Raw genomic sequence first — 14153 nt, 5'->3', positions numbered from 1 at the left:
AGAGAAAGGATGTGTGAGGGCTTAGGTGAGGAGTGGGGGCAAGTAAGAGATTCCACAAAGGGTCAGTCAGGTCAGACTGAGGAAGGATATATGGATGGGACAGAAAGGATAAGAAAACCTAAATGAGAATCCTGCCAGTAGAAAGGCCTAGAGGTTGGAATTAACCCGGTATGTGATATATCAGGCAGAGGGGTTCTCTTACACTATCAGGAATTTCTAAGAGGCTAAATTGGGATCACCCTGTCTTCCACCTCCCACGTTCTGTCTGATGAAAAGAATATATAAATTTATTGGTAGAAGACATGAGTGAGAGTAAAGGACAAGGCTCCTAACCTGGAGAAATCCACTCAGGGCCCACCTAGCTCTCCTAGGAACACCTAAGAGTACCCCAGTCCCTTCCCACACAGATCCCAGAGCTCCTGTTTCTACTTCTTGCCCTACCATTAGTCACTGCCTTTGGGGTCTCATTAATTTGGTGAAGGTTTATTGGGCATTTACTTTGTGCCAGGCACTGTTCTGAGTTTTCCTCAGAGCAAACAGACCTGGCTTAGACATGCCAAAGGACTTGTCCAAAGTGGTAGTCAGCCCCACTCCAAATGAATTGGAGGCAGTGTTGGGAGTGGTGCACAACAGGGCCACCACTGGGAAGGCTCTGACCGAGGGTCTCCACCCGTCAGTCTAGAGGTTTCTTAGTTGTATGATTGGTGTCAATCCAGCCAGCATGGAAATTTGAGGGGAGCCAGAACTGGAGACTAGAACTCAGAATATAGAGTTCCACTAGGTCTTGAAACAAAGGTTTGGAGATGCTGGGCTGGTGTACTGTGGGAAAGGCAAGGCATAGGCAGGACATAGAGAGTGAAGGGAGGCTGTTGAGGAAGTAGGTGGGAGAGACCACTAAGGCCAGATGATGCAGAGCCTTGAATGCCAGCCCCCAAACCCTGGGATTTTTCCTAAAGGCACTTTGGAAGCCATGGGAGGGATTTAAGCAGGGTAGTGACATAGTTAATTCTGCATTTTAAATAGATGCTCTGAAGGCTGTGCTGAAAACAGAAGGGAGGGGAAAGACACTGGAGATGCTAAAATTGGCAGGAACAATGGTCGCCTTAGCTAGCGGAGGTGGTGGAGGAGAGGGTGAGAAGTGAGTGGATTCCAGAGATGTGTAGGAGGTAAAATGAACGATTTATTTAGCCCTGTGTTAAGTGCATTACAGTGATCAGTGTAACAACCCTATAACTTCCATTTTAAACTAGTTTACATGTCCAAAGTCATATAGGAATAAATATGAAAAGTGGGATTCAAACTCAAGCAACTGAAAGCTAAAACTCATGCTCCTCCCCCAATAAGGCAATAACTGGGAAGCATCCATTACATATCTGTGTGAATTTGAGTGTGTGTGTGTGTGTGTGTTTTAAAAATATGTATACATTTAGATGGTTTAAAATTCAAAAGGCATAATGGGAAATAAAGTGAAAAGTTTCCCTTGCCTCTGGAGGCGACCAGTGTTATTAGATTTCTTTTACATGTATAGGATGCTGTACTGATAAGTTATCACAGTGGCTAAAAGTAACAGGTACTAGAGCCGATTTCCTGGGTTCACATCTTGGTTTCACCACTTACCAGCTGTGTGACCTTAGGGAAATTCCTTCACAATTTAAAATGTTAGCTATTCTCTCTATAATTATGATAGAACCCTTTCATTCTCTTTGTACAAAATTTCCACACAGTTTGGCATCTTGCATTTCTTAACTAAATATCTTGGCAGTCATTCTGTACCTCCATAGTATTATTAATGACAAATGACAGCTGCATACTACTCCATTTTGTGGCTGTATCAGAGTTTAAATAGGCCACCAATAAGGAGCACTCCCTGTGTTTGCTCTTTCTTACTAAAAATGGTGCTGTAGTGTATCATTTTATATAATGCACATGTATGAATCTATCTGTAAGATAAATTCCTAGAAGTATAAACACTGAGCCAAACAGTATATGGATATGTTAGTTTACTGGATTTTGCCAAATTGGCCCTGAGATCATAGCAGTTTAACTTCCATTGGCAATTTACATGAGAATGCCTGTTTCTGGCCAACCTGCCAATGTTGAGGATTAGCAAACTTTTATATTCACCACGCTCAAAGATGAAAACCAACATCCTGTCGTTTTTATAGGCTTTTCTCTTAGTATGAGTTAGATTGAGCATCTTAAGTGCCAACTGTATTTATCCATTGGATTTTGCAACATGGCAACCACCACTGACATTGGTGGGCTTAGTTTTAGTAGCATTAAGTAAGCGTAGTCCATTAAAAAAGGACTGAGGAACAAACAGGATGGTAAGTGTAGAGTTGGAGTAGGCAAGAATTTGACTAAGAGGAAGAAAGAAATAGGGGAGATGGTTGGAGAAGGGAGGGAGGGATTTTTAAGACGCGCTTAAAATGGAGATGAGAAGAAACCCTCAAGAACTGTGTTTAAGCTGCAGGGACTTTGGGCATTACCAATTACTAGCTGGGTAACCTTGAGTAAGTGACTTAACCTCTCTGTGGACTCGTTTCCTTCATCTGTAAAAATGGGGCTAATAGTCCCTACCACGTAGGGTTGTTGTAAGGATTACATGAGTGAACACATTCAACAAGCTCACTAAAGGGCCTGGCAAAATGTCATATTGTAGGACCAAACGGTCCTCCACTTCTCAGACCTCTAGGCGTCTTCTCTGAGAGAACGACCTTCATAGACCTCTTACGAATCCAGCCTAGAGGCCGGAATGGCGGCCCGCGAGACATAGGCACGGCGAGCATTGCAGGGGGCGCGAGGGGCGGAGCTGCGGCCGCCTGGGCTGTTCCGACGACCGCGCGCCACCCCCGCCGCGCCGCGCACCCGCCCTTGCTATCAGGCGCCTTCCGCCCCCCGCATTGCTGATGCTGCTGCTGGCCGACATGGACGTGGTAAATCAGGTATGCGTTCCAGCACCGCGGACAGAGCCCACCGCCGCCCGGCCTCCTGGCCCGGGTCGCAGCGGATCCGCAGATCCTGAGAGGTGGTGGCCAAGGTCCTGGTAACAGATACCTAGTCCCAGACTCTGGGGCCGGGGTCTGCGGCAGGCGAAGGGAGAAAAGGGGAGGTGGAGAAAAGAAGGGGAGTGCCCTTTGCCGCAGCGAGGGCCATCTTCGGTGCCGCAGCAGGGGACCTCCAGAGCCAGGTTCCTTACAGGCGACCGTGAGGAAAGGAAAGAGGTCTTGGGGCTAGGATGCGGGCAAGCGGGGAGGGGAGGAGAGAATGGAAGGAAGATGGGGGGGGTGCTGCGGATGAGCTAGGAAATAGAGCGACAGAAGGCATAGGGGTGGGGGATGGGGGAGAGCTGACAGCCCCTCCCAGAGACTGTACCCCTGTAGATGACCACCCCATCCCCCCAGAACAGACCAATGGAGACGATCTCGCTTTGCCTCCCCCAAACCCCTAGTCTCCCTTCCCCAAGCACATATCCAGTGAAGCCATGTCTCAGCCGTCCCCCACCTTAATCATCCCAGACCCTCTGCCATCTCACTCTTCACCTGAAAAACCTCACCCTCTCTCTAACCAGTACTAAACCTTCCCCATCCTCATCACCTCAGACTCCCACACACACCATCTGACTCACCTTTACCGCTGCAGACTCCTCCCCCACCTTAGCCAACCCAACTCCCTCCCTGTTATGATTCACCTTCATCACCCAAGACCCCTTCCCCCACCCTAATGAACCCCAACTCCTTCCTTACTCAGTCCACCCAATCCCCTTCACCATTTTATACCTTCTCCCCTCCCCTAACTAGTCCTGACTCCAACCCCATCTTCCTCACCCGACCCCCCTCTGCCATCTATCTCGCCATCTCCCCAGACCTCCCCACCACTTCTGAACCCCAGAGGATCTTCTTTCAAAGGCCCTGTGCTCACACCTTCCACGAAGTGTTACTTTCTCCTTCTCACCCACTCTCCAAATGTCACTCCCTGCCGACGTGACATGCCCTATCCCCAGGGGTCAATGCCTGGTGCCTTGCCCCTCACCTCCATCTTTACCCCCAACAAACCACCCCCCCCCATCATTTCTCTCCTCAGCTTGTGGCCGGGGGTCAGTTCCGGGTGGTCAAGGAGCCTCTGGGCTTCGTGAAGGTGCTGCAATGGGTGAGTATGGTCTGGACTGTGGGGAAGGGAGGTAGTGGGGTCCAGAAGAGCAGCTGTGGAGTAGGGGTAGGGAGCAAATGGATGGGGGGCAGAAAGGGATGGGGGAATTGGGTTCCAGGGTGAAGTCCCAAGGGGCTGAGGCCAGAGAATGGGTGGGCTGTGATGTGACATCACACAAGGCCGAGGGTACCTCCATTGTGAAGTGGAAGGTTGTGATGTCCTACCTCCTCTCCTGAGGTGAGAGAGGGGCAAAAGAGATGGAGCCTGCAGTCACTTGCTGCAGGAGAGATGCAAAGGCAGAGAAATCCAGAGACAGTGAAGGAGACACAGAGAATGAGATGGAATGATAGACACAGAGATGGAAATGCCAAGCAAAAAGAGAAATAGAGATGAGAGAGAAAGGAGACAAACAGAAAGAGACAAAGAAAAGGGAGACAGAGAAAGATGCACAAAGAACAGAGATGCAAAGAGACACAGAAACAGGAAAAGAGACAGAGAAATGGGGTCGGGGATGGGAGGGTAAGAGACAGAGAGACACTCAGAGGAAAGAAAAAAAAGGGAAACTGATACACAGAGACAGAGAGTGGCACCAAGGAGACAGAAAGAGCACCATACAGAGGATGACTGAGAGACAGAGCAGGGAGAGAGACAGACAGACGGAGGAATAGAAAGACACGCAGAGACATGCATTCACACAGAGAGAGACAGAGACACACACAGAGATACTAGAAAGTCAGAGACAGAGAGAGAAACTGAGACAGGCACAAAGAAACATCTGAGAAAGACAAAGACTCAGAGAAATAGAGACAGGGAGGTACCTAGAGAAACAGACACAGAACAGAAACAAGCAGAAATACAGAGATGTAGAAATAGACTGAGACAGAAGAAAGAGAGAAGGAGGGGGTCAGAGCATTAAGAGGTAGAGACCAAGAGAGACACTGGGAGAGACAGGGAAAGATGGCCAGACTCCTGTAATCAGCTTGTCCTTAGACCTGATGAGCCCTGATTAGGGGGTGGAGGTGGGGGCTGGACCATCTGCTGCTGCCTCTGCTGAGCTCCAATCTATCCAGAGGAGGGCACCCCCATCCCCCATGCACACAGGCTTACCTTGGCCATCCCCACCTCTGCGGCCCAAGGTCTTTGCCATCTTCGCCTTTGCCACATGCGGCAGTTACAGTGGGGAGCTCCAGCTGAGTGTGGAGTGTGCCAACAAGACTGACAGTGACCTCAACATCGAGGTTGAATTCGAGTACCCCTTCAGGTGTGTCCTAGCCCACCCCTGGTACCCCGACAGACATGGGCAAGGGCGGAGGTGGGGTGGGACTGGTCAACACACCACCTCCTCAAGGGCTCCTGCCCTGCCCGCACCTCAGGAGACCACACCTACTCAGGTCTCTGAGCATGCACTGAGCACCTACCTTGTACCTGGCTCTGCTCCGGACATCTAGGACATGTGGTGAGCAAGACAGGCATAGGCTGTTGTCCTCTGGCTACGTTCTAGTGAAGGGGAGGGGCCAGAGACAGGCAATAAGCCAGATTCAAAAGTAACGGTATAAATGCATATATGTTCTTAACACAGTAGGTGCTCAATTAATGTTCGCCAATATTATTATTTAATTCCCATCCATTCATTCCATACCCATATTTTGAGAACCTGTTGTATGCCAGGTACTGTTCAAAGTGCTTGGAGACATAGCTGTGAACAAAATAGACCAAGTTCCCTACCTTCATGGAGCCAACATACTAACAAATAAACAAACTAATAAGAGGATAATTACAGACTGGGAGAAATTTGAGGAGAGAATCCTTTTGCTGGGTTTTATAATACAGAATAATAAGGGGGTGCTACTTAGCTATAGGGAATAATTAAATTCAATTAAACAATTCTGATATTTATTGAGCAAGGTCAGAAGAAAAGGAGATGCCAGGGAGGCGTGGTCTGAGAGGCAGGAGGGTAACTGGGGATCCACCCTTCATGGAAGCCCACAGAAGTCAGGAAGAGAGTTTAGAAAAGGAGGATACTGTTTGAGTAAGTGGCATTGTGGGCTATTGCTGAGAGCAGGCTCTTTGGAATCCAGAAGACCACAAAAATCTGTAGACACCTCCTCCCAACACCTCCAATGCCCAGGACCTTGGGTCCTGAGGATCTGCCTTTTACCCACAAGTCTCCGTGGAAAAAGTCTTTGCCCTTTGAACCCCAACCAACCCCCCAATGTCCTGATACCCTCCAAGACCCCCTCATTCACCCTTGTATACCCCCTCTCCCAACCCAGCCCACTAGAAACCCAGAAACTCAAACCCAGATTCAACTCCTGGCTGCATCATTTAACAGCTGTAGAACATGGGGCAAGTAACTTAATCTTGCTGAGCCTCTGTTCATCTGTAAAATGGGCATAATAACACCTGCTTTAGAGAATTAAGCGTGGAAGGTCATTAAATAAGGCACTTATGTAAAGTCCTTTATAGGTGATCAGTAAGTGGAAGCACACGCCCTCAGGACCTTTGATACATGAGGACAATAACCCCATTTGCTCAGTCTCAGGATCCTACTTCCCAGTCTAAGCCCAGAACTCTTGGACTCCACCCTAGTCCTTCCCACATACATTTTCTCCCTGTGACCTCTCCTCCATCACCCCGCAGGAAAGGCCATACCCCACGACACCTTCCCAATCTGCCTCTCCTCCACCCCACACACATGGTGATCCAAGATGCCTTCTACCCTCCTGTCTTTCTTTTTCTTATTTTGTATTGCCCGGGCTCTCCTCTGCTATGCATACATTTTTCTCTCTCAGAGACTTGAAGTTGGGTAGGGAGAAGAGTCAACATAATGTAGGGGGGAAATACAGGGTTATGATCCCAACTCTGCCATTCCCTCGCCAGTTGTGTGACTTTAGGTAAATTAATGCACTTCTCTGAGCCTCTGCTGCCACCTCTGTACATTTCATTTAACAAACATTTATCAGGTGCCTAGTACGTACTGTTCCAGGCCCTAGAGACATCAGTGAACAAAATAAAGGAAAAAGCCCTCTTGTAGTTACAACAGAATTAAGAAAAAAAAGTAAAATATGCATAGTATGTCAGATGGCATATCAGTGCTATGAAGGAAAATGGAGCAAGGAAGGGAGCTAAGGAGTGGTAGGAGGACATGGTTCAATTTAATTTTAAATATTGAGATCAGGGAAGGTTTCACTGAGAAGGTGACAGTTGAGCAAAGCTTGAGGGAGATGAAAGGAGTAAGACATGAATATATCTAGAAGAGTCTTCCAGTGCAAAGATCTTGGAGTGGGAGGGTGCCTGACATGTTCTACAAATAACCAAGAGGCCAGAATGCCTGGGTTGGTGTGAGAGATAAGGCCTATTTCATCTGGGATGATGTGAGCAATCAATGAAATGTGACCGGTACACAGTAGGTGCTCTGTGAATGGTTATTTCCTCCTCCTCCTGGGACCTTGTCAGAACCTGGGGGACCCATGATGGAGGTGGGGGGAGAGGGAGGGGATTCTTAGAATCTGGGCCACACCTGCCCTCTTCTCTCCACAGGCTGCACCAAGTGTACTTTGATGCACCCACCTGCCGAGGGGGCACTACCAAAGTATTCCTAGTGGGGGACTATTCCTCATCGGCTGAATTTTTTGTCACGGTGGCTGTGTTTGCCTTCCTGTACTCCATGGGGGCTCTAGCCACCTACATCTTCCTGCAGAACAAGTACCGAGAGAACAACAAAGGGCCCATGCTGGTGAGCCCCCACAGCCATTCCCATGCAGGGGCCAGGGGATAAGAAGCCTAAGGAACACAGCCATGTTTATAGGCCACACCAAATCCCAGACAGACCCACATGCAAGCAGCCACCATAACAGCCACAGATGTTATTGCTGGGGCTGCTTAAGCATTAGCAGAGATAAAATGAGAGACAGTGAATCACACTCATAGCCCACACAGAATCCCAGAGAGGTCTACACCTGGAAACCTCCCATCTCTCACACATCCACACAGTCTAGATCAAAGAGAGGTGCATACAGAGGCTCACTGTGACAGTCATGCTTGTCATCGTGCTACACAGACACACTGATTCCTAAACAACTGTACTCATATACCCTCATCTCAGACATAAAATGACACAAATTCCCACATTCAGACAAAAGTGGAAAGACATGCTACTTTCCATAGATTGGGAAGCCATCCCACAGAATCCCCACACCCACACCCACCCCCACGTGTGACAATCACACTCCCACATCCTCTGTGTCACATACACACACAAGCCCAAGCTAGGAGGACCACCTTCACGTGAGTGTTGGGGGACTTCAGAGATGAAAAGGCAGGACTCCCCCTTCCAAGAAAGCCTGTGATCTGAGGAGGCCACACACATGGCATGAAGCAGCCCACTCATAGTGCCATCTTCCTCTTCTCTGCCCATCCCAGGACTTCCTGGCCACAGCAGTGTTTGCCTTCATGTGGCTAGTTAGTTCATCAGCATGGGCCAAGGGGCTGTCAGATGTAAAGATGGCCACAGATCCAGAGAACATTATCAAGGAGATGTCTGCCTGCCGCCAGACAGGGAATACATGCAAGGAGCTAAGGGACCCTGTGACGTCTGGCCTCAACACCTCTGTGGTAAGCCCTGGAAGCTGGTGGGGCCAGTGGGCCAGCTGGTGAGGGTGACTAGGAAACTTATAGTCTGACGTGTGGCGTAGTGGAAAGAGAGAAAATGAGAGACTTAAAAGGAAATCCAAGAGGGCTTCCTGGAGGAGATATACCAACAGAGCCTTGAAGGATGAGATAGCAATTGTAACTACTGTGACACTACAGACCGTCCCCAAGAAGGGAATTTGAGACCTTCCTTCCAGTTAGGTTTGGGAGCCCTCAATCCCAGGCCCTGCCTAGTCATGTAGAATATCTGGCAATTCACTACCCTCTTGGGACCTCAGTCTCCTAATACACTATGTAATATGAAAGAATAACTTGAAATGCCACTGCCTCCCACCCACCACACCCCACCCCCTGTCCCAGTAGCCCCCTACTCGCTGGAATCATACTGTCTGACCTCAAATCCCAGCTCTACCACTTGCAAGCTCTGTGATCACAAACTAGTTACTCAGCCTCTCAGGGCTCAGTTTGTGCATGCAAATTGAAAGCTAACATTTAAGAGGTCCTGCTCCAAAGTTGAGTATTTAGTGAATTACCTACAAAGGTACAAACTAATTATCTTAGAAATGGGCCTGGCACATGGTAAGTCCCTTACAAGTGTTACAGATGCTAAGATTCCAGCTCTTTGTTTTTTAATCTCTTGCTGGCTGTGAGAACTTGGGCAACTTAGCCTGTCTGACCTGTTTCCTCAACTGTAAAGTGGAGATATTACTTTCTGTCCCCAAATTTATATATATATATATATATATATATATATATTCATTCCACATATTTGTTTCCATATAAAAGCATATCTTTATATACTTTATATGTGTATTTATACACATATTTGTATATATATGTGTGTGTGTGTTTGCATGTTAGTGGTACATCTACGTATCTAACAAAAATTTGATTAACATTTTACTATATAGATTTACTATATTTTATACATGTATAAATGTGTAAACATAGTATGTATATGTGCAAATGTATAAATAACTTACATATCTACTACTGATAGATACCAACATCCCCAGGAATCTTAATTCTAACACGCCCACCCCATCTCCAAGGTGATTTTTCTGCACAGTGGCATTGATGCGCTGGGTCGTTTCGGAGACCGCTACCCTTCGGGAGCTCGAGGGCGCATGCCTAGTGCGCACGGCTTCGGCGTTCCCCGGGGTCGCCAAAGCAATGGGCGCGGGACTACTACCGGGCTTTGCCTTCCCCGCAGGTGTTCGGCTTTCTGAACTTGGTGCTGTGGGTCGGCAATCTGTGGTTCGTGTTCAAGGAGACAGGCTGGGCAGCCCCATTCCTGCGCGCATCTCCCGGCGCCCCCGAGAAGCAACAGGCGCCCGGCGACGCCTACGGCGAGGCGGGCTATGGGCAGGGCCCCGGTGGGTACGGGCCCCAGGACTCCTACGGGCCCCAGGGTGGCTACCAGCCCGATTACGGGCAGCCTGCCGGCGGCGGCGGCAACAGCGGCGGCGGCAGTAGCAGCAGCAACTACGGGCCTCAGGGCGACTACGGGCAGCAAGGCTATGGCCCTCAGGGTGCGCCCACCTCCTTCTCCAATCAGATGTAGTCTGGTGAGTGATGGGCGGGCAGTGAGACCAAGAAGGGTACAGGAAGGGAGACGGGCGGGTCATTGAACCAATAAGAGTCAAGAGTGGACGGTAAGTAAGGCACTGGCTGGACAAGTGAGGACAGTATGCTAGGGCGAAAAGCTAGCCAATGAGTGGAGCGTAGGAAAATGATGCTTGAAAATGGGCAGAATAAAGAGCCAGTAGGAGGAAGGTAGTGGTACAGCTCTGAGGGAGAGGAAGAGATTGAGAAGCCGACAGAGCAACCAATGAAAGGAGGAAACAGCCGCGGTACTTGTTAAGTGGAGAGTCTTCGGAGCGTGGGGGATTACGGAGTAAAGAGCAGGTGGGTTTTAGAAGTGATTGATAAACCAGTATGTTATGGTTAAGGCCAATAGATAATGAGGGTAAACGGGCTTGGGTCATGAAGGTCAGACAAATTCACCAGTCCTGAAAGAAGTGATACATCTGCCGCCTCTCCCCAGCCCTCTAGGTGAGGGAGGTGGTGTGAAATTTCAAGGAAGGAAAAGGGGCAGGTGGAGATACTGGAAAGGATTGCTAACTTTCTTGCTGAGTCTGAAAAGAGAAGTGAGATTTTCCTCACATAAGAGGGGGAAAGGTGGAGACGAAAGGCAGTGGGGCGGCAACACGTGGGTGGAGGTAGCGTCTGGCACTTGGCCAGAATAGGACAGGGAGGAGTTAATTCTTCAAAAAATCCTGTAAATTCTACCTTCAAAATGTATCCATAATCTTCCCACCTCTCAGTCATCTCCCTGGACATCTTCACAGGTTTCCACCTCCATTTGCATTCTGTTCTACTCACAGCATTGGGAAGGATCCTGTTAAATCCTAAATCAGGCCACAGCCGACCTACTGCAGAGTTCAGCGCCCTGATGCAGCTCCCATCCAACTCAAGTTAAAAGCCAAAGCCCACAATGTCCTACATAATGTAGCCCCAACCCTCACTTCTCTGACCTCTCACCCCCCACCACCCACTACCCCACTCTTACAGCCCCACTGATCTCCTCAATGTGCCAGGCACAGTCCAACTTAAGTGCCTTGGATTTGCTTTCATTCTGGAGTTTCACACCCACACACACTGATAACCTTATCTAGACTGCTCCTTACAAGTCCCTTTCTTATCTCTCACATAAGTACTCTATGCTTCTCTTTGTCAAGAGACCCTAACTGTAATTAGTAGTTGATATGCTTTCTGACTGTCTACCCCTAGACTAGGAGACATGACTATGTATTCATGCTGTACACACATCACTTAGAGTACTACTAATGTTAAGAAATTTATTGAAGAACTAATAGAAACAACACAGCAAGAGACATTTTTCTCTGCTCAAGAATTTCCCATAACTTACACACCTCATCCACAGTCAAAGCTGAAGTCCTCACAACCTAGTCCACAAGGCCCTATGTGACCCCATTGCCTACCTCTCTGACATCACCTCCTACCACTCTCCCTTTTTCACTCTACTCAAGCCCCCCTGACCTCCTTGCTGTTCCTCAAAAATACACTAGACATGGACCCATCCCAGGGCCTTTGCACTGGCTTTTCCCCCTACCTGGAATGTAGACACACACACACTATTATCTGAATGGCTCATTCCCTCACCTCCTTAACTATTCCAATGTCACTTCGTCAAGTAGGTCTTCTCTGACTATTCTACTTAGCACAGTAACATTTCTACTGGCACTCCAAATCCCCCTACCCTAGTCTACTTTTTGCTTTTCCATTTCACTTATCACCTCACCTCACGTCATACTACATAATTCACTTATACATCCTGGTCATTGTTTGAAGTTTCCCCTGTTACAATGTAAGCTCCACAAAAATAAGGACACCTGTTAATGGCCTTTGGGGGACTGGGGAAGGGGAACATAATTTCTTTGGTTCCTAACCTGGTGGGGGCAAGGTATATCTTCCCACTAGGGGCAGCTGGGATGAAGCTGACTCCAGGACTATGAGAAGAGGAAGAAGGAAGGAAGAAAAGGCATGTAGGCAGAGGGTAAAGCCAGGGCAGAGGCATAGCAGCCCAGCCCTTCCCTAAGACCACCACCTATGTCTAGACCCTCTCCCTCTCATTTCTTGTGTTTTTTGTTTCTACAGGTCTTTGCAGCCTGGGAGGACCCCATGAGTAGGCAAGAGCTCAGGAGAAGGCCTGCCCCCCTTCCCACCCTATACCCCACATCTCCACCCCTCAAGCCAGGAGACTCTGTCTTTGCTGTTTTATATATATATATATATATATATATATATATATATATATATATATATATATAAAATGCATAAATATCTATTTGTCTGAGTCCTGCCCCTACTCCACTCTCCTCATGCATTAGGGACCTGATCTTGATCTTGAGTGGGCCCCTCTCTTACAGCAACCCCTTCCTCTGTATCCTTTGGCCCCTGTCTGTTCCCTGGCCCTGTGCCCTGAGGTTGGGGAGACTCTGAAAAGGGGACGAGGAGGAGAAAGACCTTGGCTGTGTAGGGAGAGTGGGTGTGACTTCATACTCTCTCCCCTCTCTCCCTCCCCTCCTAACTCCAGCCTTGATTCTTCCATCAATCCTAAACAGGGGCCATTAGGAAAAATTTGACCCTGAGTTGGGGAGAAAGGCATATTGAGGGACTGGGGACCCAAAGTGGTCTTGGAGAGGAGTTCTGGGCTGGAAGGGTCTAGTAAGCAGAAGGGTTGGGTTTCAGACATACTGATCTGGAGTCTAAAGAAGAAGGATGCCCTAGAGCGGGACTTCTGAAGTGGGATTTGGAAGGAGGCTGAGGGCTTGGTTCTAGGAGTGGATCTTTGAGTGAGGCTGTGGGTGCACCCTAGAGTGGATAGAGTTTGGAGTAGGACAGGGTTCTATGGAAAGGGTGTGCCTTGGAACCTAGAGACAGGGTTTGGAAGAGTACCCAGGGCATGGTTCTAGAAGGGGTGGGGCTTGAATCAAGCAATGGGTGAGGCTCCAGAGTGGCAGCTCTTGGATTGGGACCAGAGTCTATGGAAGGGGTGTGACTTGGAACATTTGGGAGACTGAGTTCGATCCTAAAGGGGCCTGATCTTGCACAAGGCAAGAAGTGGGATTCAGGAATAGGCCAAGCTTGGGGTGATGTTGTAATCTGGGTTCTAGATGGTACAGAGCCTAGAGTGGGGCGTGTGTGGTGGTTTCAGAAGGGACATGCCCCCGAGCAGTGAAAAATATATATTTTAAAGTGGACAGGTATGACAGTGGGTGAGGGGGGATATCCCTGGCCAAGGTTGGAGACTAAGGTGGCCTGGGTAGAACTGAGAGATAAGGCTTGGAGGGTAAGGGGTGGGATCCAGAGAGAAGCACCCCTACCCCACAGCTAGGTAACTGCCCCTGCAACAGCTAGGTAATCAGAGGACAGAGCCAGTGGGTCTGTGGGGCTGGCCCACCCCTCTTCCCTCCTTCCCCTGCCTCCTCCCTCCCTCCACACACCAACCCCAAGGGTGGTTGGAGGCCTGGTCCTGAGCCCCTACCCTGCACCCTCTGCTGTGTCTGTGATGTCAGTAGTGCCTGTGATCGTGTGTTGCCATTTTGTCTGGCTGTGCACCCCCTTCCTTCCAGACCTCACACACATACCCTTTCCCATGCCCTCTGGTATTGTTTGAAGACTCCCTCCCCAAGGAAGAAAAATATAATTAATTCTCCTCCCTTAAATAAACTCTTCAACCACCGAGTCTACTGTCTACCTGGCTCTGAGTTCTCAGTGCGTCTTTCTGAGGGGGTGGGAGGCGAAGGACAAAGGAAGAGATGGGAGAG

At 48.9% G+C, this 14153-nt stretch overlaps 1 protein-coding gene across 1 annotated transcript; it reads left to right on the top strand.

Annotated features, from left to right (window-relative positions):
• The first annotated feature begins 2830 nt into the window (after positions 1–2830).
• Positions 2831–14070, top strand: SYP (synaptophysin). The gene is made up of 7 exons (XM_017671708.3): positions 2831–2945; positions 4084–4149; positions 5286–5410; positions 7690–7885; positions 8572–8763; positions 10013–10367; positions 12481–14070. The coding sequence occupies exons 1-6, from the start codon at positions 2910–2912 to the stop codon at positions 10361–10363; spliced, it is 966 nt and encodes a 321-aa protein (XP_017527197.1). The 5' UTR covers positions 2831–2909; the 3' UTR covers positions 10364–10367; positions 12481–14070.
• Positions 14071–14153: the final 83 nt, after the last annotated feature.

This window comes from Manis javanica, chromosome X (genome assembly GCF_040802235.1).
Source record: "Manis javanica isolate MJ-LG chromosome X, MJ_LKY, whole genome shotgun sequence".
Lineage (NCBI taxonomy): Eukaryota > Metazoa > Chordata > Mammalia > Pholidota > Manidae > Manis > Manis javanica.
This window is presented reverse-complemented; position numbering and strand designations above follow the sequence as displayed.